The 25,483-nt window shown below is 34.4% G+C and overlaps 1 protein-coding gene across 1 annotated transcript in view; it reads left to right on the top strand.

Moving 5' to 3' along the window:
* MDGA2 (MAM domain containing glycosylphosphatidylinositol anchor 2) overlaps nt 1-25,483 on the top strand; it is a 754,553-nt gene that overhangs the window by 594,286 nt on the left and 134,784 nt on the right. Inside the window, exon 11 of the mRNA XM_021004762.2 lies at nt 9,110-9,287. Coding sequence (XP_020860421.1) covers nt 9,110-9,287 — 178 coding nt within the window. The remainder of the gene's footprint in view (nt 1-9,109; nt 9,288-25,483) is intronic.

The raw sequence follows: 25,483 nt of genomic DNA, 5'->3' as shown, positions 1-25,483 counted from the left end.
GGAAATAGAAAGAAATTAGGCTCATATGAACATCTTGAGGCATATTCCACTACAAATAAATTCAGTTCAATTCAGTCCAGTCATTTTTCAATCATATCCAATTCTTTGTTGTTGTTGTTGGCTCATGTCCAATTCTTCATGACCCTATTAGGAGTTTTCTTAGCAAAGATATTGGAGTGGTTTGCTATTTCTTTTTCCAGACGATTTACAGATGAAACTAAAGCAAACCACATCACACCTATCAGATTGGCTAACATGAAAAAACAGGAAAATGATAAGTGTTAGAGAAAGTGTGGGGAAAATGGAATACTAATGCATTGTTGATGGAGTTGTGAACTGATCCAACTTTTCTGGAGAGCAATTTGGAACTATGACCAAAGGGCTATAAAATTGTACATACCCTTTGACACAGCAATAAAACTTCTAGGGCTGTATCCCAAAGAGATCATGAAATGGGAAAAGGACTCACATGCACAAAAATGTTTATAGCAGCTCTTTCTGTGATGACAAAGAATTAGAAATTGAGGGAATGCCCATCAATTGGGAAGTGGTTGAACAAGTGGTATATGAATGTAATGGAATACTATTGTTCCATAAGAAATGATAAGCCGGTGGATTTCAGAAAAAAACTTGGAAAGACTTACATGAACTGATGCTGAGTGAAGTGAGCAGAACCAGGGGAACATTGTACACAGCATCAGCAACATCATGTAATGACCAACTTTGATAGACTTTGCTCTTCTCAGCAACGTGGTGATCTAAGGATATTCCAAAAGACACATGGTGGAAAATACTATCCACATCCAGAAAAAGAACTATGGAGTCTGAATGCAAATCAAAGAGTACCATTTTTCTTTTTTTTTCTTTTGTGTGGTTTTCCTCTTTTGTTCTGATTCTTCTTTCACAAGATGACTAATGTGGAAACACATTTAATATGATTGTACACATATAGCCTATATCAGATTGCATGCCATCTTAGGGAGGGTGAAGGAAAGGAAGGGAAAAAATATTAGAACTCAAAATCTTATAAGATTATATATATGTACATATATATATATATATATATATATATATACTTTTATAAAAATAAATATTGAGAAATAAAAATTAATTAATTTTAAAAAAGAAATACATGTTGATGGATTCAGAGTTTAAAATTTTCCCTTTTTATGTCTTCGAACAACATTTAAACTAATGAAATCCAATTTCTATTTAAAACAATAACAAAAAAATGTAATCACAATTTTTACTTTTTTAATTTTATTAATAGGAAGCTTTTAGTTACAATGTATGTTGCTACTTAGTAGCAAAGACAATCTCCTTTCCACAGATCTATTCGCATGTTGTGATAGAAGAGTAAATTCAAAATTTCATAGCCTCTTATATGCAAATTTGAGTTTAATACATTTTCAACATTTAACATTATAGTTCACTCCATAGATCTTAAACTCTAAATAATCAATATGATTAGTAGTCTAGTGATCATATATTGAGGTTTTGTATCAAATATTTTTGAGGCCCAGTTTAAAAATCTGTGAAAATGTTTGGAGAGGATTAATTTCAAGGGGTAATTGACCATGAAATGGATCCTTTCATTTAACACCCTAGCTGGGCTCAGATTGGCTGTAGAAAATCAACACTTTTACCAAATGGCTTATTGGCACATTTGGGCAGACCCTGAGAATAAAAAATTCTGCCCTAAATTAAAAAAAAAAACAGGCTGCTCAACCATTTCCTTTGACACCTATTTTTACAGATGTGTCCAAGGGCTTTAATAATCAGAAAACCCTCCCTTCTTATGCAAGTAAGGAGATAGGGTCTCAGCCTCTCCTCCCAACACAAAACACTGCCTTAATTCTTCCCAAGGAAAGCAGTGGGAGACTCATAAACTGGAGAAAGCTTAGGGATCTCAACCAATTTGCAAATGAACATCCTGTAAAATTATGGGGAAGACTAAAAATAGCCTTGAGACTATATTCAGGGATTGAGGATCCAACAGACCCTGTGGTGATCAAAAGAATACTGGTGGTGCTCATAGGTAAAGCTGCCGATTATATCTGAGATTACTTTTTAGTATTAGCCCATAGGTATGAAACTAAAATGTCTGATGAAATTGTGTCCCTCATGACCTATAACAGTCAGAGAAAAAAGGAAAAAAGAGTGAGAATTTCAACAAATAGAGCAATTTACCACAGTACCTAGCTTTTACCTTTAGCCATGGCAGAGGGAAATACTGACTGTGGGTTTCACAATTTCAGATCCACAAAGGAGACTGAGAGGGAGCCTTGGACTTCAGGAATCATGGTATAGGTTCCTATTCTAATAATGTATGTCTACATTGTAAACAGAAAGGACACTGCTTGCATCTTTAGATATACTGGCATTGCTTAAGTCCTTAGAAAGAACTGATACCTAAAACCTCTTTATTCTAGGATAAATTGGGAATTGGGTGATTCAACTTTATTAAGTTAATTTAAAAATATTTACATTAAAATTAGCTCTTTTTGCTCTCTATAATATACTGAAGTTCTGATGCTAAGCTCTTGCCAATACGCAGGGACCTACTTTCACTGCCCTTTGATCAAATTTTCATTGGGAGGTAAAAGACTAAGCAAGAAAGAATGAAAGATAATTTTTTCTCAGTCTTCCCAACCCTTACCAGCTTGAGGTTGTAGAGATTAAAATATGTAAGAATTAAAGGAGAATTTATGGCATTGTAACTAATCAGATACTAAATTTGTAATTTAAAAGTAATATATTTGCTATAAATTTCTAAATTATGGTTTAAATATTTATAATATCACTGTGGATTTAGAACAAGCAAATGAGGTGTAAGACCATTATTTTTTTAAATCAGTCTTTCTCTTGGAAGGTGATGGAGTCCTTGTGTGTACTGAAAACAAAAAGATGATTTCACTATCTAGCACAGGCTAAGAAAATGGCTTGCATTCTGCAGCCTTGAGATTTTATCAAGCGAAAATTTGATCTTGGAAGGATGTTATAGTTATAATTGTATCTTCTTTTGTAAATGGTTTGACAGAACTTAATTGGAATGAAATTAGAACCAAAGACACCTGAAAGAAATTTAAATGCCCTATGTAACTCAAAATTTTAAAGTTTTGCAGTTAATCTGTGGAGGGCAAGAACATTTGCATAGGAAAGATTGATTGGAATGTTGGGAAACAGGAAAATAGAGATGAAAATAAAGAAAAAAGCAGTGAGGGTAAGTAAAGGGCTAAATCAGAGTGTAACAAGAAAGCTATAATTTTGAAGTTGGTAGGGTTTTAATAAAAGTCCACTGGAAGAAAAAAGACAGATTTAAGCAAAAAAAAAAAGATAAGAGAATGGGTAGAAAGTTAAAGAGTCCATTTACACTGAATATATGCAGAGGTTTTTGAAAGTAAAGGGTTTGGAGTTTTGGAAAGTGGTGTTTGAAGGAGGTTTTGTTCTCATTGAGATAAGAAAGACAGGAGAAATTTTCTGTGCCTTTAAATTTATGGACACCAGTTGGAGAAGTGGCTTTTTTGACAGTCTTCTATAAAGTTGCAGCATTTACAAAGTGGAACCTATAGTAATAAATTTGAAACATGGAATTGTTTGAGTATAGCATGGTAAATTCTATCATTAAGATTTTAGAAGGGTATGTTCCAATATTTATGTGGAAAATATTATGACTTTAGGAAAACTTTATGGGCCTCAAAGGAGGAGGATGAAAAAGTAAACTGCCATTAAAAATATTTGTAACAGAGCTAACTGAAAGTTGAAAATGCTGGCAGCTGAGTGCCCATGAAAAAAATTAAGATTTTGAATGATACCATTTGTAATTATAAAACCATATTTGATTTGATTGTTTGTCCTAAAACTAAATTATAATGTGATCTCATTTAAAATGAAATATGTCCTCCTCTTGGGATAGTTATATTTGAGCCTCTATAGGTAGAACCTATCTTAATGCAAAATACACTTGATATTTGGCATTAAGGTGATATGCCTAGAAACTATGTGGATAAGAATTACAAGTATTTAAATTCAAAATTCAAAGCTTCAAAATTATTCTATACTGGCTTTTTAATGTGATTAGTACAAAATGCTAAAATGACAGATAGATGAGTTGATTTTGTGTATAAGATGGTTCAGAAATGTATTCAACCAAATTGATGTTATTTAACTAGCAATAAATTTTGTTTCATGTTTTTAAAAATCTATAATGCTGTTTATGTTATTGTTACACTTCTAATTTTTCTTATATTGCAATTTTTGGGAAATCATGATTTAAGAAATTATTTGAATCTAAAAATTGATACCTAGATAGTTATATAATTGTATTTTTAGAAAATTAACTCCTCTTTTCATCTGGACAATGTCATATTATAAATTGAGCTTTTTAAGAATGTGGTGTATATTGAAGTTATACCTTTAAACCAACTTAATCTCAACACACACCATATTTAAAATTTATTTCTACTTGAATGTTTAATATGCAATCCCTTCAGAGACAGATATCTGTCAGAATAAAAGCTTAAAAAGTGGCCAATATTTAACTGTATTTTGAGGGAACTATCATGTACTCACTGTATTCTGTAATTATAAAATGTGGCTATTTTTTAAATTTCTAATGACTGATTTCTACTGTAGGATGGATTTAAACTAGAAAGAATGAATAACATAAGACTTTATATATGCTTATTGTTGACTGTTACTGCAGCAAAATGAGGAAAAAAAATAATAACTGTACTTAGCCCTGGTCTGTGATTAGTTAAACTTACTATTTGAGGTTAAAATCTCTTGGGACTGTATTTTGATATTATTCTGAGTTTTAATTTCAGGTATGATCATCAGAATTATTACATAAATAATCCACTATTCAAAGGAAATGACAAAATTCTCAAAATTCTCAAAAAAAAAGTACAATCTGAGAATTGCTACAGGTGGATGTTTGTGCCTGGGAAGGTTGAGAGGAAGACTTTGAAATATAATGGAAGGATCCTCTTGAATCAGTTTCCCCATTGTGTGATTTCTTTTCTGAACAAGAAATTTTTCCACCTGGTTAATCCTGAGCCTGGCTATGATACCCTGTGAATAATGTGGACTTCCCCCCCCCACCCCATGATTGACTGTTCCAAAGAGTCAAGTATAAGTCTTACCTGGAATCTAACAGAAGTAATAAAGCTTTCTTGTGTTATAATTATGGTCTGTTCCCTTAAAGGGACAGTCTCTATATTGTTATGACCATGTATTTTATTCCTTCCTTTCATAGTAAAATTCTATAATCAGGACAGATGTATTTTTATACATGTTGAATCTTTTTGTTACACTACTTAAACAACTCTAGTATATTCTCTAGTAGATTTTAGCAGTCTTATCTAAGGAATCTCTGAAAGTAATGTGAACCAACTAGGGAAATTGATGTGCTAGGAAGAATGCCTCTCCAGAACTGCCCTGGGAATGAGGCCAATCATAGAATTGTCAAGGAAAATATTTCCAGGGATAAGACAGCTATATGGCACAACTAAATCCCAAGATGAAACAAGCTGATTAAATGGCACTTGGAATGGATTACCAGTAACAAGCTAGATAAAGCAGACTTTATGTTAATTGGCATTGAAAATGATTGAGGATACAAATATGAAAGACTTTGATGTTTTGAGTTTTACTATTCTGAGTTTGTGGTCAATTATTGTTTTAACTGCATAATCTAATTAATTAGGTAAATAAATGTCTAGGCTTGACATCTATCCACTTGTTAATGAGTATGCATTCATGGGTAGGATTAGGTCTGCACAGTATTGCTTCTTTTCTACCTATCTGTTTACCTATCTACCTATCTATCTGTGTGGGTGTGTTTCCTCAAAGGGGTTTAAGGACAAAGATATGATGTAATAAAGATGTAAAAGTTTTACATTTCAAATATTATGTAAAAGCTTTTAACTTTAATTCAACAATAAACTTTACTTTGAAAAAAGCAATAAGATTAGATTCTTTTCTCTGACAACTAGGAATATATGTGTGTGCCCATATCTGTATATACACACACATATACATACACACATACATATACATATACATATACATATACATATACATATACATATACATATACATATACATATACATATACATATACATATACATATACATGTATATATAATGCATAGGTGTATTCATATGATTGACTTCCCAATATTAAGATATTATTAAGATCCCAATATTAAGGCCAATATTCTTGGATGATTATTTTTTATATTTTTTTATTTTTGATCGTGAAGGTAATTAAGAACTAGATTGAAAAAGTAAAACAAAGGACTAAACATCTTTTAGGTTCAATAGAATACAAACAGATAATTTTTTAAATTTTTCCTTCCTTTTTGGGGGAGGGAACGTCTACAAGCTTTGATTATATTTTAGTAATAAATTCTCTTCTTATATTTTACATATAAAATTGCATTAATAATTGGAAAATTTTAAAACATGTTTATTTTTTCCTATTTTGAAGTTTCTATATTATATTATTAAGAGACATAAAGGCTCATTTTGCAAGTCATGCCATCATAGATACATTTTAAGATTCTTCCTTCAGTATGTAAATCACATTGCATATATCAGGTAATAAAAAGAGCAATTAGTATACAAAAAACTAAAATTATCTGAACTTTCAGGGGCAATTATTGGTTTCTAAGCTATTGTTCTTATAGTTCTGTTGTTAATAAAATTAGCTCCATACTATTTGAAGTGGTTTTGACCACATGAATTAGTTACTGGAAGACTGGATTTAAGAGGCCTTACTAAATTGTATTCTCTAGCAGATTTTAGCAGTCTTATCTAAGGAATCTCTGAAAGTAATTTGGAACCAACCAGGGAAATTGATGTGCTAGGAAGAATGCCTCTCCAGAACTGAACTGGGAATGAGGGCTATTCTAGAATTTTCAAGGAAAAAATATTTCCAAGGATCAGATAGCTACATGGGACACCTAAAACACAAGATGAAACATGCTGATTGAATGGCACTTGGAACAAGTAATGAGCTACATAAAGGGCAATTTATGCTAATTCATGTGAAGGGTGATTACTGTATTACTCTTGCTTTAATATTTCCTGGTGTTTATATCTGCCTGAAGCTATGTGCACCCAAAGAGTAATGAACACACACCCATTTATAAGTGTGTGATCAAAGAGAGGAATTGCAGACTTCTCTAGTACTAAAACTGGGGACTGTTAAGGAATTTTTTATATCCTTTCATTAAATTGTATTATTTGGATCTCCTTCTGTAACTTCGGGTTACCTAAAAATCTGTCTTCTATTAATATCAACTCTACCTGACCAAACCTGACTCCTAGGGTAAGATTGTTTGACATTACTCTGATAAAAGGGGAGTTTGAACTCCCTAAAGTGATTTAGTTGTCAGCTCTCCTAGTTAACTGTATTAAGCAAGGATTTCCCTGAAGTCATTTTTCTTGGTTATCTTGGTGATATGTAAATCTTCTCCCTCAATCAGCCTATTGTGAATCCTCTAACTATAACCTAATCTGTAACCTGATTTACTGATAAAGTCCATTAAATAGGTTTGTTTCTATAGGGAACATATGAGATTATGCCTTTGCTTAACTAAATTTGTTAAATTCATATGACATAGAAGGAAGTATGGAATTATAAATCTGTCTTTCATTTCAGCCTCACTGTGAATTTTTTTCATTGTCTAGTCTATAACAAAGGCTCTAACATACTAGCAAGGGTAAGAGTGGAAGTGATCTAAAGAAAAATCAGAGTATATGCCTTCTTATTTTGGGTGAAATTGAGGACAGATAGGGGCAGCTAGGTGGCATAGTGGATAGAGCACCAGCCCTGAAGTCAGGAGGACCTCAGTTCAAATCTGGCTTCAGACCAAATACTTGACACTAGCTGTGTGACCCTGGGCAAGTCACTTGGCCCCAATTGCCTTAAAAAAAAAAGAAATTGAGGACAGTTTCTAAAATTAAGTTGTTCAGTTTTAGAGTCCCTGAAACTATTATGAGTTATAAGACTTTCCTCTTTTCTTGCCTCCACAATGCCTGAATATGGATCAGGAACATATTTCTTAGTTAAGGACTTCTGATTGACATAGTTTCCCATTTGGTCTTGGAAATCTTTGAACACTCAGCTCAGAAAATCTTGTGGCCTGAGAAACACATGGTAGCACATCATTATTATGGTGATTTGATTCTTGGAGGCTGGAGATGGATTGTATAGAAAGTCTGCTGTATGTAGAAGATTGAACATACAACTTTTGTTCTGCTTATTTCACTTCATTTTCACCTTATTTCATCCTTTTTATTATAGTACCTTCTTCATCCTTTTCCCTCCAGCCAAATATTTTCAGTATCATTTGTAAAGGTGTAGTGTAGAAGCAGGAGAATAAAGATTCTCCTAGTTAGGACTGATCTCAAAATCTTTCCAAAGAGGATGAAAGAACAAGGGAAAATCATAATAATTTACATTCCCTTCCTGTCCTTCTCCAGTTCCTGCCCCCAGACAAAATTGTCTACTGTCAAAAACTTGTGTAAACAACAATCAATAGAAAAAAGCAAATCACAAAAAGGCAAAACCTTGAGAGGTGGTTATGAAAGCTAGGAAACTAAGTTCTATTTCTTTGTCTTAATAAGGATAAAGGATTAATTATAGGGTTATTTATAAACTTTTGGTGTTTCAGCACCATCTAGAACTACTGCCTTACTGAGTGTGCCTAGTATATCTTATTCCCAATCACTATAGGTTATTCAGGTTGAGAAGTTAAAAGAATATGAAGCAAAGTCTTGGCAATAGTCCTAATTCATTGTACATATTCATTGCTCTGGATCTTTTGGTAGAAAATATTGATGTTAAACAGTAAAGCATGAATCAATTTTGAAGGCTTTTTATTTCTCATACTATTAATTAGCCATCAAAATATCTTCAAGATACTTTGCAATTTACTTGTAAAAAGTAAATTAATTTTCATATGATATACATGTAGCATATTGTCTACTATGATAAAATAAATCTTACTTCCTGTTGCTGTGATCTATTTTCTTCTATTTTAATAAAATATTACAGTAGAAGGAACTTTTGTCATTATATCATTTCTTTTGATATCAGGCTGGACAGCAACGTTGGTGGGAGCAGGAGATTAAGATAAGTGGAAACATTCAAAAAGGAGAACTCATTACCTATAATCTGACTGAGCTGATAAAACCAGAGGCCTATGAAGTCCGTCTGACTCCTCTTACCAAGTTTGGTGAGGGAGATTCAACCATTCGTATCATTAAATATAGTGGTAAGTAGTATTTAAATCAATTTTTATGTGTACTGCATATGGTTTTAATCGGATAAAATAAGCAATATGAGTAGGTACAAAAATAATTACACGAGTCTAGTGGAATGCAATAACAGTAAGTCTAATTTCAAGTATATACAGGCAGTATCTTTAGCAATAATCACTGCAGGCCTAGATCATTATCTCTAATAGCTCTATGTCAATCTAGAGTCTAGATTTCTGATTACTGGTGAGTTCAGTGGGTTCCATCAATATGCAATCTAGAATATACTGTGGCAGTTTGTGTACACTGCTTCCAAAAGTAACTGACACAATGTCCCTTGACAGGGGTAAAGTTTTCAAACTCTTAGGGATTTTAATGACACAGATGCACTTATTTTATCCATTGGGGATAGTTTCCACAGGGAGGAAAAGTGACCCAGAATGGAGGCTTTATCACTGTTTTAAAACAAAATCCTCCTTAATTGTTCTTGAATAAGGCATTTATAAAACTAGTGGAAGCAAGAGCTAAGGAAGGTGCTTCCTGGAAAATAGGAAGTTAAGCCAAAACCAAAACTCAAGACATGAATAAAAGTTCCATGCAGATCATTATGAAGTCAGTATAGGGTGTGTACCTTTCCAGCTAATTCCTAGGAAAAGAAATACAACTGCTGTTTTTCTCTTAGAGGAATAGCTCTTTAAAGTTTGTAAAGCTGTTTTAAACTATCTCGTTTTATCCTCACAACAACCCTAGGATTGCCATTATCATTCCCATTTTATAGACAATGAAATTGAGGCAAAAGGGGCTAAGTGACCTGCTCAGGGTCACACAGCAAGCAATTATCTGAGGCACGATTTGAACTGACACTCTTCCTAACTTTAGATTCAACACTCTATCCACTGAACTGTATAGTTGCCTTAAATTAATTCTAATTTGAATCTAATGAATTATTGCATTTTCAGTCCATTTGAAAAATGAAATTGTATTTATGTACCCTCTGGATAGTCCACTGAAAAGGCTGAAAATAAATGCCTTAGTCACAATAAAAACAACTCAAATTTTAATAACATTTTAAGGATTACAAAATTTTTTCCTCACAGCAATTATGTGAGGGAAATAATAAAAATTTATTAACCTAATTTTAAGATTAAGATATTATATATAGATGTATTAGGATTCAAATCTAGGTCATCTGATTCTAGTTCTAGCATTGTGTAATACTGACTCACAAAAAACCTGACACTATTTGATAAACTTTGATTTCCTGGATCCTATAATTACTGGACTAGGAATATACTATGTTCTCTTAGTGCTATTCAATCTTTTGTGACTGTAGCTCAAGATTGATCCCTACATATGTAATTCAACAAATGCACCTATCTCAAAAGATTATTTACCTCACAAGTCCATTGTGAAGAAAGTGCTTTGAGTTTTGCAATAAATGTAAGATTATTATTATCAAATCCATATTGCTATCTCTTCATACGCCTTATAATAGGAAATATTGTGTATTGATTTTAAGAAAAAAAATAACTAAATTCTAAAGAATTAGCATGAATTTTAGAATTACAAGATTCAGATCCCTAGTATTGTTTGTCAGCATTTCTGTTATGTTTTTGTATCCCTGTTTTAATGAATAACTGTCCAAACATATCAACTTTCTTTCACTGATCTAGTGTAATGTTTACTTTTAATCTTTAATTAAATTTAACATCTAAATACATTTAACCTTTAATTAAATAAATATTTTTAATTTTTAAAAATACCATACATATCTGAGCTAAAGTCTACATTTACTTAGGCATTATATTTGGCTGAATTATTAGAAAAGTGTAACAGTTTTTTAAAAACCTCTACTATTCTCTACTCTCATGTAAAAATAATTAACTCCATTGTCTCTATATATCACAAAAATCTGAGGTTCTTCATCTTGGTTGCCCTTCTCTGAATATATCCTCCAATTTACCAATGTCCTTCCAAAATGTAGTGTCCAGAACTGAACATATTGTTATGAATTTGGCCAAAATGAACATTAATCCATTAAAAAAAGAAAAACAGAAAAAAGGATTGTATATAAGTCTTTAATGTCCATTATGTAGATATTGTTTTTGTTTTGTTTTTCCCTTGCAGTGAGAGGTATATTTCAAATCTAACATGATCATTCTAATCATACTCTGATTACCTGTCCTTCTCCAAATTACTTATTGCTTTCTTCTGTTAATTTTAAAAAAATGATTCATTGCTACCATTTTTCTTTTCTTCATTCCTTTTTAAAAGTGTCATATCACTATCTTCCACTCACTATCACTTTCTTATCACTATCTATCCCTTCAATTCCCTTCCCTCAAAAAAGAAATCCCTCCCTTCCACACACTTGGGATGTCTGAAAATGTATGCCTCATTTTGCACCGTTAATAAATCACCTTTCTGCCAAAAGGTGGAAATCATAATTCATCATCAGACTTCTGAAGTTGATTGGTCATTGCTTTAATCATAATTATTAACTTTTTCACAGTTGTTTTCCTTTATGTTGTAATCAATAGATTGCATGAATTATTCCCTTGTTTCTTCTCACTAACGTCTACATTAGTTCGTTCATATTCCCACAGGTTTCTTTGAATTTGTCCCCTTTTATAATTTCTTAGACTATAATAATACAGTCATAAACCTCAATTTGTTCATCAATATCTACTTGATGAGCATCCCCTTTGGTTCCAATTCTTTCTATAAGAGGTACATGCACAGCTGTTACATTTTCAGTGTGAATATTTGTACCTTGGAAATCAACAAATGTTACAAAAAATAGATTGCTTTATCATTTTGTTAATTTCTAGATTTAAGAAAATTATAAAGAAAATGTTGATAATACAGATTAGACTGCTGCCCTGGACCTGGATTCAAGTATGGGCAAAGCAACAGAATCCTGCCTTAGTGACAGCAAAAAGGCCCCTGTAATCTCCTTCTGACCAGTTGTTTGACCCCCTTATTGTCTGCATATTGAGAGCTCTAGGAGCAGCACTCATGCTTGGATCCAGGTCCTGTGCAGCAGTCCTGGGGTAAGGAGGAACGCTAGTGTAGCAGAGCTTACAGCCACAGTGAAGGGGAACCCTCCTCACAGTTCAAGGGCAGAAAAGAGTGCTTGTGGTCTCTCTCAGGTCACAGGATAGGCCAAGAGATGAGTAAACACCTCTCCTTAGATCATGTCACCTTGGAAGAACTGAAAAGTTATAGGTCCCTAGAATTATTTCTGAAAAGAGCTGTCAAACCCCCTGAAACTTGGGACCATTTGCCCTCCACCCTGGAAGCAGAGCCCTAATTTAACAAACAGTTGAAAGTCACCTAATAAGCTGGGGAAATGAGTAAACAATGGGGGAAAACTGACTATTGAACATTACAATGGTGACAAGGAACACCAAAACACACATTCAGAAGAAGACAAAAAAGTCAAAGCTCCTACATCCATAGCCTCCAAGAAAAATATTAATTGGTCTCAGACCATGGAAGAGCTCAAAAGGGATTCTGAAAATCAAGTAAGAGAGGTAGAGGAAAAATTGGGAAGAGAAATGACAGTGATGCAAGAGAATCATGAAAAACAAGTCAACAGATTGGTAAATAAGACAAAAAATACTGAAGAAAAGAAAACCTTGAAAAACAGACTAGGCCAAAGGGTAAAAGAGGCCTAAAAGCTGATGAGGAGAAGAATGCCTTAAAAATAGAATTGGAGAAATGGAAAAGGAAGCCAAAACCTCACTGAAGAAAATAATTCCTTGAAAATTAAAATGGAGCAAATGGAAGCTAATGACTTTATAAGAAATCAAGAAATGATAAAAACAAGACCAAAAGAATGAAAAAAAAAATAGAAGACAATGTGAAATATGGTATTGGAAACACAACTGACCTGGAAAATAGATCCAGGAGAGATAATTTAAAAGAATTGTGCTACCTGAAATCTACAATCAATAAAAGAGCCTAGACATCATTTTTCAACAAATTATCAAGGAAAACTGCCCTTATATTCTAGAACCAGAGGGTAAAATATTAATTGGAAGAATCCACTGATCACTGCCTAAAAGAGATCCCAAAATCAAAACTGCCAGGAATATTGTAGCCAAATTCCAGAGTCTCAAAGTCAAGGAGAAAATATTGCAAGCAGCCAGAAAGAAACAATTCAAGTATAGTGGAACCACAGTCAAGATAACAGAAGATTCAGCAGCTTCTATATCAAAGGATCAGAAGGCTTGGAATATGGTATTCTGGAGGGCAAAGGAACTAGGATTAGAACAAAAAATTACTTTACCTAACAAAACTGAATATAATCCTTTGGGGGGGGGGGAATGGACATTCAATGAGATAGAGATAGAGGAACTTCCAGAAATTCTTGACGAAAGGGCCAGAGGTGAACAGAAAATTTGATTTTCAAATAAAGAGAAGATAAAAAGGTAGACAGGAAAGGGAAATCATAAGGGACTTAATAAGGTTAAACCATTTACATACCTACAGGGGAAGATGATATTTGTAACTCATAAGACCTTTCTCATTATGAGGATGGTTAGCAGGAGCATATATAGACAGAGGGAACAAGTATGAGTTGAATATGAAGAGATGATATCTAAAAAATAAAATTAATGGGTGACAGAGGAGTGTAATGGGAGAAACAGAAAGTGGTAGAATGGGGTAAATTATCTTACATAAAAGACACAAGGAAAAGCTTTTGCAGAGTATAGGAAGAGGTTGAGTTGAGGGGGAGTGAGTGAATCTTACTCTCATCAGAATTGACTCAAAAATGGAATAACATACAGACTCAATTCGGTGCAGAAATCTGTCTTACTTATCCTGCAGGAGAAAGTAGGAGAGGGAAATGGTGTGTGATAGAAGGGAGGGCAGATTGAGGGAGGGGGATCAGAAGCAAAACACTTTTGAGAATGGACAGGGTGAAAGGAGAGAGAGAATATAATAAAAAGAGTTGGGGAATAGGATGGAGGGAAATACATTCTGCTGAAAGGCACCATAGACAATGAAGTAATATCATTACTAAAAACGTATGCATCAAGTGATATAGCATCCAGTTCTTAGAGGAGAAGTTAAGGGAGGTACAGGAAGAAATGGACAGCAAAACTATACTAGTGGGGGACCTCAACCTCCCCCTCTCTGAACTAGATAAATCTAACCACAAAATAAACAAGAAAGAAGTTAGGGAGGTGAATAGAATTTTTAAAAAGTTAGACATGGTAGACCTCGGGAGAAAATTGAATGGAGATAGAAAGTAATATATCTTTTTTGTGTGTGTAGGTGTCATGTACCACTGAGAAAAAGCAGACTTAAGAAAAACCCAGACAGATTTACATGAACTGATGATGAGTGAAATGAGCAGACCAAGTGAACATTGTAATAGCCATACTATGTGATAACTGACTTTGATAGACTTAGCTTTTCTCAGCAATGAAAGGATCTAAAACAATTCTAAAAGAGTCATGATGATAAATGCTATCCACATCCAGAAAAAGAACCATGGAATCTGAATGCTATCATATATCAATGGTATGAGAGCAATCATATTATTTGCTCTCCTTTTCTTTTGTTGGTTTGTTTTATTCCTTCTTACTCATACTTCCTCCCATTCATTCTAATTCATTCTCTACGTCATGAGTAATGTGAAAATATGCTTAATATAAATGTATAAGTAGAGCCTATATCAGATTACATGCCATCTTGGGGAGGGGAGAGGAGAGAGAGAGGGAGAGAGAAAATTTAAAACTCAAAAGCTTATGGGAATGAATATTAAAAACTAAAAATAAATTATTTAAAATTAAAAAAAGAATTAAAGAAAGAGAAAAAAGTGAAAAATAGTCGACTTCAGTCTGTATTCAGACAACATCAGTTCTTTCTCTAGAGGTGGACAGCGTTTTTCATCATGATTCCTTTGGGATTGTCTTAGATCATTGTATTACTGAGAATAACTAAGTCATTCACAGTTTTCATTCTGCAATATTGCTGTTACTGTGTACAATGTTCTCCTGGTTCTGCTCACTTCACTTTTAATCAGTTCATGTCAGTCCTTCCAGGTTTTTCAGAAATCATCCTGCTCATCATTTCTTTTTTTTAATTTTTAAAATATACATTAGTATTTTATTTTTAACAGTTATATGTGAAAACAATTTTTAACATTAATTTTTGAAATTTTAAGTTCCAAATTCTCTGTCGTCCTCCCTCCCCCCCTCCACACTAAGAAGGCAAGCAATTAGATATAGGTTATACAAGTTTAGTCATGCAAACATATTCATAACAGTCATGTTGTGAAAGAAGCACGGACAAAAAAAACCCTCAAGAAATATAAAGTAAAAAAAGTATTCATCAATCTGTATTCAGACACTATCAGTACTTTCTTTGGGGATGGATAGCATATTTCATGATAAATCTTCCAGTTGTCTTGGATAATTTTATTGCTGAGAATAGTTAAGTCTTTCACAGCTGATCATCTTACAATATTGTGGTTATTTTTAACACAGTGTATTTTACTTTGCATGAGTTCACAGAAATCCTTACAGATTTTTCTGAGAGCATGCTGATCATCATTTCTTATAGTACAATAGTATTTGATCATATTAACATACCAAAATTTGTTCAGTCAGATGGACATCCCCTCAATTTATAATTCTTTGCCCCCTGAAAAGAGCTGCTATAAATATTTTTGTACATATAGGTCCTTTTCCTTTTCTAATTTTTTTGAAGGATGCAGACCTAGTAGTGATATTGCTAGGTCAAAGGCTATGCGTAGTTTTATAGTCCTTTGGGCATAGTTCCAAACTGCTTTATGGAATGGTTCAATCACTTCACAGCTCCAACAATAGTGCATTAATGTGTCATTTTCCCCACATCCTCTCCAACAATTGACATTTCTCTTTTCTGTTCTATTAACCGATCTTGTAGATATAAGGTAGTACCTCAGAACTGTTTTAATCTATATTTCTCCAATCAGTAGTAAGTTAGAGTATTTTTTTAATGCAGCTTTTGATACTTTTGATTACTTCCTCTGAAAACTGATTATATCTTTGATTATTTATCAATTGGGGAATGGATCTTTTTTTTTTTAATAAATTTGACTCAGTTCTCTAAGAGTTTGAAATTTAAGGCCTTTATCACAGAGAATTGCTTCAAAATTTTTTCATCCTTACTATTGTTAACTGTATTTTCCTCTATCTTATTCTCCCCCCTGTTTATTCTATTCTCTCTTTTCTTTCATCCAGTCTCTCCTCACAAGTGTTTTGCTTCTGACTACCTCATTCCCCAATCTGCCCTCCCTTCTATCACCACTGCCTCCTTCTCTTATCTGCTTCCCCTCCTACTTTCCTGTAGGGTAAGATAGATTTCTATACCCAATTGACTGTGTATGTTATTCCCTTTTTGAGACAATTCTGATGAGAGTAAGGTTCCCTCATTCCCTCTCACCTTCCCCCTCATCACCTCTACTGGAAAAGTTTTTGTTGCCTCTTCTATGTGAGATAATTTAACCCATTCTACCTCTTTCTCCCAGTATATTCCTTTCTCAGCCCTTAATTTTATTTTTGGACATCATCCCTTCATATTCAACTCACACCTGTGCCCTCTGTCTCCTTCTAACTACTCTCATAATAAGAAAGGTCTTATGAGTTACAAATATCATTTTCTCATGTAGGTATGTAGAGTTTAACCTTATTAAGTACCTTATGATTTTCCTTTCCTGTTCACCTTTTTAAGCTTCTCTTGAGTCTTGTATTTAAAAGCCAAGTTTTTGATTCAGCTCTGGTCTTTTCATCAAGAATGCTTGAAAGTTACTTGAAATGCTTAAATGTTGAATGCTCACTTTTTCCTCAGAATGATAATACTCAGTTTTTCTGGGTAGATGATTCTTGGTTGTAATGCTAGCTCCTTTGCCCTCTGAAATATTGTATTCCAAGGCCTCCAATCTTTTAATGTAGAAGGTGCTAAATCTTGTGTTCTCCTGACTGTGATTCCACAATATTTGAATTGTTTCTTTGTGGCTGCTTACGATATTTTCTCCTTGACCAGGGGACTCTGGGATTTGACTATAATATTCCTGACAGTTTTGATTTTGGGATCTCTTTTAGGAGGTTATCAGGGGATTCTTTCAATTTCTATTTTACCTTCTTGTACTGGAATATCAGGGCAGTTTTCCTTGATAATTTCTTGAAAGATGATATCTAGGTTCTTTTGGTGATCATGGCTTTCAGGTAGTCCAATAGTTTTTAAATTGTTTCTCCTGGATCTATTTTCCAGGTTAGTTGTGTTTTCAATGTGATATTTCACATTATCTCCTATTTTTTCATTTTTTGTTTTATTATTGTTCCTTGATTTCTCATAGAGTCGTTAGCTCCCATTTGCTCCATTCTAATCTTTAAGGAATTGTTTTCTTTTGTAATTTATTTATTTTTAATTTTCAACATTCACTTCCATAAGATTTTGAGTTCCAAAATTTCTCCCCATCTTTCCGCTCTCCCCAACCCCAAGATGGCATGCAATCTGATCTAGGCTCTACACATATATTCATATCGAACCTATTTTCGCATTGGTCAGGTTGTAAAGAAGAATAAGAACAAATGGGACAAACCACAAGAAAGAAGAAACAAACAAAAAAGAGAGAAAAAGATCAAATAATATCCTTCCATCTGCATTCAGACTCTATAGATCATTTTTCTGGATGTGGACAATATTTTCTATCATGATACCTTGATGAGAAGGACTAAGCTTATCAAGGTTACTCATCACACAGCATGGCTGTCATTGTGTACAATGTTCTCCTGGTTCTGCTCAATTCGCTCAGCATCAGTCCATATAAGTCTTCCAGGTTTTTCATTAGTCCATCTGCTCATAATTTCTTATAGCACAATAGCATTCCATTACATTCATATACCACAACTTGTTCAGCCATTCCCCAATTTACAGGCCTCCCCTCAAATTCCAATTCTTTGTCAACCACCAAAAGAGCTGCTATAAATATTTTTGTGCATGTGGGTCCTTTTCCTGTTTTTATGATCTCTTTGGGATACAGATCTAGAAGCAATATTGCTGTGTCAAAGGGTATTCACATTTTTGTAGCCCTTTGGGCATAGTCCCAAATTGCTCTCCAGAATGGTTGGATCAGTTCACAACTCCATTAACAATGCATTAGTGTTCCAATTTTCCTACATCTTTTCCAACATTTATCATTTTCTTGTTTTGTCATATTGGCCAATCTGATAAGTATGATGTGGCACCTCAGAATTGTTTTGATTTACATTTCTCTGATCAATAGTGATTTAGATCATTTTTTCATATGACCATAGATAGCTTTAATTTCTTCATCTGAAAACTGCCTGTTCATATCCTTTGATTGATTGAGGAATAACTTGTATTCTTATAAATTTGAATTAGTTCTCTATGTATTTTAGAAACAATTCAAGTACTATGGAAACACAATCAGGACAACACAACATTTGGCAGCTTCTACATTAAAGGACCACAGGGCATGGTATATAATATTCCAGAGGGCAAAGGAGATGGGATTACAACCAAGAATCACCTACCCAGCAAAACTGAGTATAATCCTTCAGGGAAAAAAATTGTAATTCAGTGAAATAGAGGACTTTCAAGCATTCTTGATAAAAAGACCAGAGCTGAATAGAAAATATAACTTTCAAATGCAAGACTCAAGTGGAACATGAAGAGGTAAACAGGAAAGAGAAATCATAAGAGACTTATTAAGGTTGAACTGTTTACATTCCTACATGGAAAGATGATATTTATAACTCATGAGACCTTTGTCAGTATTGGGGTAGTTGGAGGAAAAAATTATATGTATGTATAGATAGGTAGATAGATAGATAGATAGATAGATAGATAGATAGATAGAGGGAACAGGTTGAGTTGAAGATTAAGGGGTCATATCTGTAGAATAAAATTAAGGGATGAGAAAGTATTAAAGTTGGAGAAGAAGAAAGGGGGACATAGAATGGGGTAAATTATCTCACAAAAAAAACCCAGAAAAAAGTCTCCTACAGTGGAGGGGAGAAGGGGGGAGGTGAGAGGGAATGAGTGAATCTTATTCTCATAGGATTTGGCATTTGAAGGGAATAACATACACATTCAATTGGGTATGGAAATCTGTCTTACCCTACAAGAAAATAAGGGGAGAAGGGGACAAGAGAGCAGGGGGATGATAGAGGGGAGGGCAGATTGGGAAAGGGGGTAATCAGAAGCAAATACTTCTGAGGAGGGACAGGGTAAAAGAAAGAATAGATATAACGGGAGGGCAGGATAGGATTAAGGGAAATAGAGTTGTTTTTCACAACATGCCTACCATGGAAGTGCTTTGCATAACTGCACATGTACAACCTATATTGAGTTGCTTCCTTTTCAGTAAAGGTAGATGGGGAGGGAGGAAGGGAGAAAATTTGAAACCTAAAGTTTAAAAAACATATGTTTAAAAAAAATGTATTCACACGCTACTGGGAAATAAGAAATACAGGAAATGGGGCACAGAAGTCTATCCTGCCCTACAGGAAAATAGAAGGAGAAGGGGATCAGAGAAGGGGGGGAGAAATAGAAGAGAGGAAACACTAGGGGAAGGGATATTAAGAATGCATGCCCTCTAGGGGTGGGGGGAGGGTTGACATGGGGTGAAAATTTGGAACTCAAAATCTTGTGGAAGTAAATGTTGAAAATTAAAAATAAATAAATTTGTATTAAAAAAATTCTCTTAAAAGAATAAACACATGCAGTGAAGCCTTAAAAAATATTATCAAGGAAAGCTACCCTGATACTCTAGAACCTGAGGGCAAAATAGAAATGAAAGAACCAACCAATTCTCTCCTGAAATAGATCTCCAAAGGAAAACTGCTAGGAATATTGTAGCCAAATTCCAGAGTTCCCTGGTCAAGGAGAAAGTATTGCCAGAAGACAGAAAGAAACAATTCAAGCATTGCGGAAATACAATCAGGACAACACAGGATTCAGCAGCTTCTACATTAAGGAACCAGAAGGCTTGGGATATGATATTCCAGAGGGCAAAGGAGATAGGATTACAGCCAAGAATCAACTACCCAGCAAAATTAAGTATAATCTTTCAGGGAGAAAAAAAAATGGATATTCAGTTAAGTTGAGGATTTTTTTTATTAGTACTTGCATTCATTTCAGGTATGGAGTTTACACACATTATTGAGCAAATATTTTAGAACCAGAGGGCAAAATAGAAATTGAAAGAATCCACCAATTACCTCCCAAAAGGGATCCCCAAAGGAAAACTCCTAGAAATATTGTAGCCAAATTCCAGAGTTCTCAGGTAAAGGAGAAAACATTGAAAGCAGTCAGAAAGAAAGAATTCATGTATTGTGGAAACACAATCAGTATAACACAGCATTTAGCATCTTGTATATTAAGGGATCAGAGGACTTGGAACATAATATTCCAGAAGTCAAAGGACATAGAATTACAGCCAAGAATCACCTACCCAGCAAAACTGAGTATAATCCTTCAGTGGGAAATGGATATTCAGTGAAATAGAGGATTTTCAAGCATCCTTGATGAAAAGGCAAGAGCTGAATAGAAATTTTAACTTTCAAATACAAGATTCAAGGGAAGCATGAAGAGATAAACAGGAAAGAGAAATAAGGGACTTATTACGGCTGTACTGTTAGGGACAGCTAGGTGGTGCAGTGTATAGAGCACCGGCCCTGAAGTCAGGAGCACCTGAGTGCAAATCTGGCCTCAGACCAAAACCTTGACACTTACTAGCTATGTGACCCTGGGCAAGTCACTTAAAACCAATTGCCTAAAAAAAATTTAAAAAAAATATTTAAAGGCTGAACAGTTTATGTTTCTACACGGAATGATGATATTTAAGTGGCTTGTCTAAGATTTCCACTTCTGGGGCCAAGATGGCGGAGTAAAAAGGTAGTCACTCTCATCCTCCCCTATCAACCTCTGAAAGCCCAGAAAATAGCACCCCAGGAAATATCCTGGAACAACTGAACCAGAAGAAAGATGGGGAGCAGGAGTCCAGCAGCCCAGGTAGCTTGAGGGATTAACGGGAAAGGGCCTTCTTGCCTTGGGGGAAGAAGAGCAGTACTGAATGGGAGGCACCCCAGCAAGCTAGTGGAAAGCCCCACTTTAGCACACCAGGAGAAGATCCTGAAACCCAATGGGAAGAGCAAGCAAACACCAACACCTGGACCTCCAACTGCCTCAGTGAGGGTGGGGGAACCCGTGGAAACCAGTTTAGAAAACCACCAGGTGCCTTGGAACTCTACAGCAACCAGATCTCCCAGTACCTCAGCAAAAATGAGGGAAGCAGCACTACAAAGGGCCCCAGGCAGATAAATACCCTGTAACAACACCAATCTGAAAGGAGCTGAGGAAAGGAAAAGGAGGCAACTTAGAATTGCCAAAAATCACAGCTTTGCTGATTCCAGCCCAACACCAGGTAAGCTGCCAGAATCCTACAGCCTCCAATTGTGAACCCCGGAGGCTCCAGCACACAAAGCCAGTGACTAAGACCTAGCCTCACAACACAAGAAGCTTCAGTCAGTGCCCTTTTCTGCCCAGCAGGAGAGCTCAATCTCTTTAATGGCCAGGGAACAATCAAACACCATGAGCAAAAAGCAATGTACCATAGATTCATATTATAAGAACAGTGAAGATCAAGGCAGAAATTCTGAAGAGGACAACATTGTCAACAAACCCACATCTGGAACCTCAAAAGGGAATATGAACTGGTCTGAAGCCCAAAGAGCCTTCTTAGAAAAGCTCAAGAAAGATTTTAAAAGTCAAACAACAGAGGTAGAAGAGTCCTTAAAAAATACAATTGGCCAACTAGGGAAAAAAAAGTACACAGAAGAAAACAAATCCCTAAAAATACAATTGGCCAAATGGAGAAGGAGGTACAAAATCTAATAGAAGAAAACAATTTCTTAAAAATTAGAATTGGGCAAATAGAAGCTAACGACTCTATAAGAGAGCAAGAATCAGTCAAACAGAAACAAAAAAAAACTGAAAAAATACATGAACACATAAAATACCTCATTGGTAAAAAAACTGACCTGGAAAATCAACCCAGGTGAGACCATTTAAAAAATATTGGTCTACCTGAAAATCACAATGAAAAAAAAGAGCCTGGCCAGTATCTTTCAGGAAATCATCAAGGAAAACTGCCCTGAGGCCCTAGAATCAGAGGGTAAAATAACCATACAAAGAATCCACCAATCACCTCCTAAAAGAGATCCCAAATTGAAAACACCAAGGAATATAGTAGCCAAATTCCAAAATTACTAGGTCAAAGAGAAAATACTGCAAGCAGCCAGAAAGAAACAATTTAAAATATCATGGGCCCACAGTCAGGATTAGAAGGAACTTGCAGTTTCTACATTAAAGGACCATAGGGTGTGAAACATGATACTCCATAAAGCAAAAGAGTTTGGATTACAACCAAGGATCAACTACCCAGCAAAAATGAGCATGATCTTTCAGGGGAGGAGATGGATATTCAATGAAATAGGGGACTTCCAAACCTCCCTGATAAAAAGACCAGAGCTCAACAGAAAATTTGATCTTCAAATACAAGACTCAAGAGAGACATAAAAAGGTAAATGAAACAGAAAGATACAATATGATGTTAATAAGGGCAAACTGTTTACATCTCTGCAAGGGAAGGTGACACTTGTAACTCAGGAGAACTGTATTGTTATTACACCATGTTAAAGGATTATACATAAAGGGGGTGGATATAAGTTGACCTTGATTTAATGATTAAAAAAAAATCTAATCAAGTAGGCTAAATGGATCCAAGTAAGTGGATTAATCTGATCTAAGAAAATGTACTGAGAAAGGAGGAGGCATACAAGGGTAAATTACATTACAGAAAAACACAAAAAACCTGTTACACCAGAGGGAAAGAAGGGCAGGGAATGAACATTGTTTGAACTTTACTCTCATCAGATTTGGCTCAAGAAGGGAATAACATAATCAGTTAGGTATAGAAATATAATTTGCTCTATAGGCAGTAGGAGGGAAAAGGAGAAAGAAAAGGGAGGGGGGATAGAAAGGAAGGAAGAAGCAGTAAGGGTAAAGGGGAAAAAAAGGGAAGGGGCTAACAGAAGGAAGGAGGAAGTGAAGGAAGTGTTGATCAAAAGCAAAACACTAGTAAGGAGGTAAAAGGAGAAAGAAGAAAGAAAAATATAAATGGGGGGCGAAGGATGGATAGAAAGACACAGGTGGTAATCATAACAGTGAATGTGAATGGGATGAACTCTTCCCATAAAACAGAAGTGGATAGCAGAATGGATTAAAAACCAAATCACATTTGAAAAAGAGTGACACACTCAGAGTAAAAGTAAAAGGCTGTAGCAGAATATATTATGCTTCAGCTGAAGTAAAAAAAAAAAGCAGGGGTAGCAATCCTGATATCAGACAAAGCAAAAGCAAAAATAGCTCTTGTCAAACGAGATAAGGAAGGAAACTGCATCCTGCTAAAAGGCACCAAAGACAATGAAGTAATATCATTACTAAACATATATGCACCAAATGTTATAGCGTCCAAATTCTTAGAGGAGAAGCTCAGGGAGTTACTAGTGGGGGACAACCTTCCTGTCTTCAAAGTAGATAAATCTAACCACAAAGTAAACAAGAAAGTAGTTAAGGATAAAAAAGTTAGGTATGATAGACTCTGGGGAAAACTGAATAGGGATAGAAAGGAATACACTTTTTTCTCGGTGGTACATGGCACATACACAGAAATTGACCATGTACTAGGGCATAAAAACCTCACAATCCAACACAGAAAGCCAGAAATATTAAATGCATCCTTTTCAGATCATGATGCAATAAAAATTATATGTAATAAATGGCCTTGGAAAGATAGAGTAAAAATAAATAGGAAACTAAATAATCTAATCCAAAAAAGTGATTGAGTCAAACAACAAATCACAGAAACAATCAATAACTTCATCTAAAAGAATGACAATAATGATAGAACATACCAAAACTAATGGGATGCAGCAAAAGCAATTCTTAGGGGAAGTTTTATACCTCTAAATGCTTACATAAATAAAATAGATAAAGATGAAGTCGATGGAAGGGCATACAACTAAAAAAAAGCTAGAAAAAGAACAAATTAAAAATCCTCGAACACCTAATTAGAAATATGGAAAACCAAAGGAAAAATTAATAAAATTGAAACTGAGAAAACTATTTAACTAATAAATAAAATGAGAGCTGGTTTTATGAAAAAACCAATAAAATAGATAAACTTTTGGTTAATTTAATTTAAAAAGAAAAGAAAGAAGAAAACCAAATTAAGTATCAAGAAAGAAAAAGGTGAATCTACCACCAAGGAAGAGGAAATTAAAACAAAAATTAGGAACTATTTTGCCCAACTGTATGCCAATAGATTTGACAATCTTAGCGAAATGGATAAATGTCTACAAAAATTTAAATTACCCAGATTAACAGAAGAAGAAGTAAAATACTTAAATAACTTCATCATGGGAAATAAATTGAACAAGTCATTGATGAGCTCCCTAGGAAAAAATCTCCAGGGCCAGATGGATTTACATGCAAATTCTATCAAACATTTAAAGAACAATTAATTCCAATATTATATAGACTATTTAGGAAAATAGATGAAGAACGAGTCTTACCAAATTCTTTTTATGATACAAATATCATGTTAATATCTAAACCAGGAAGAATCAAAACAGAGAAAGAAAATTATAGACCAATTTCTCTAGTGAATATAGATGCAAAAAATTTAAATAAAACATTAGCAAATAGATTATGGCAACTTATCACAAGAATAAAACACTGTCACCTGGTAGGATTTATACCAGGAATGTAGGGCTACTTCAATATTAGGAAAACTATCAGCATAATTGATCATATCAACATCAAAACTACCAGACATCTCATGATCATCTTCATAGATGCAGAAAAAGCTTTTGACAAAATATAACACCCAATTCTATTAAAAACACTAGAGAGCATTAGAATAAATGGAGTCGCCCTTAAAATAATAAATAGCACCTACCTAAAACCTTCAACAAGCACCATATGTAATGGGCACAAGCTAGATGCATTTCCGATAAGATCAGGAGTGAAACAAGGATGTCCATTATCACCACTGTTGTTCACTTTTGTACTGGAAATGTTAGCTTTAGCAATAAGAGAAGAAAAAGAAATTGAAGGTATTAGA

This window comes from Phascolarctos cinereus, unplaced genomic scaffold (genome assembly GCF_003287225.1).
Source record: "Phascolarctos cinereus isolate Bilbo 61053 unplaced genomic scaffold, phaCin_HiC Scaffold_3;HRSCAF=262, whole genome shotgun sequence".
Taxonomy (NCBI): domain Eukaryota; kingdom Metazoa; phylum Chordata; class Mammalia; order Diprotodontia; family Phascolarctidae; genus Phascolarctos; species Phascolarctos cinereus.
Note: the sequence above shows the minus strand (reverse complement) of the source record. Positions and strands in the feature narration are given on the sequence as shown.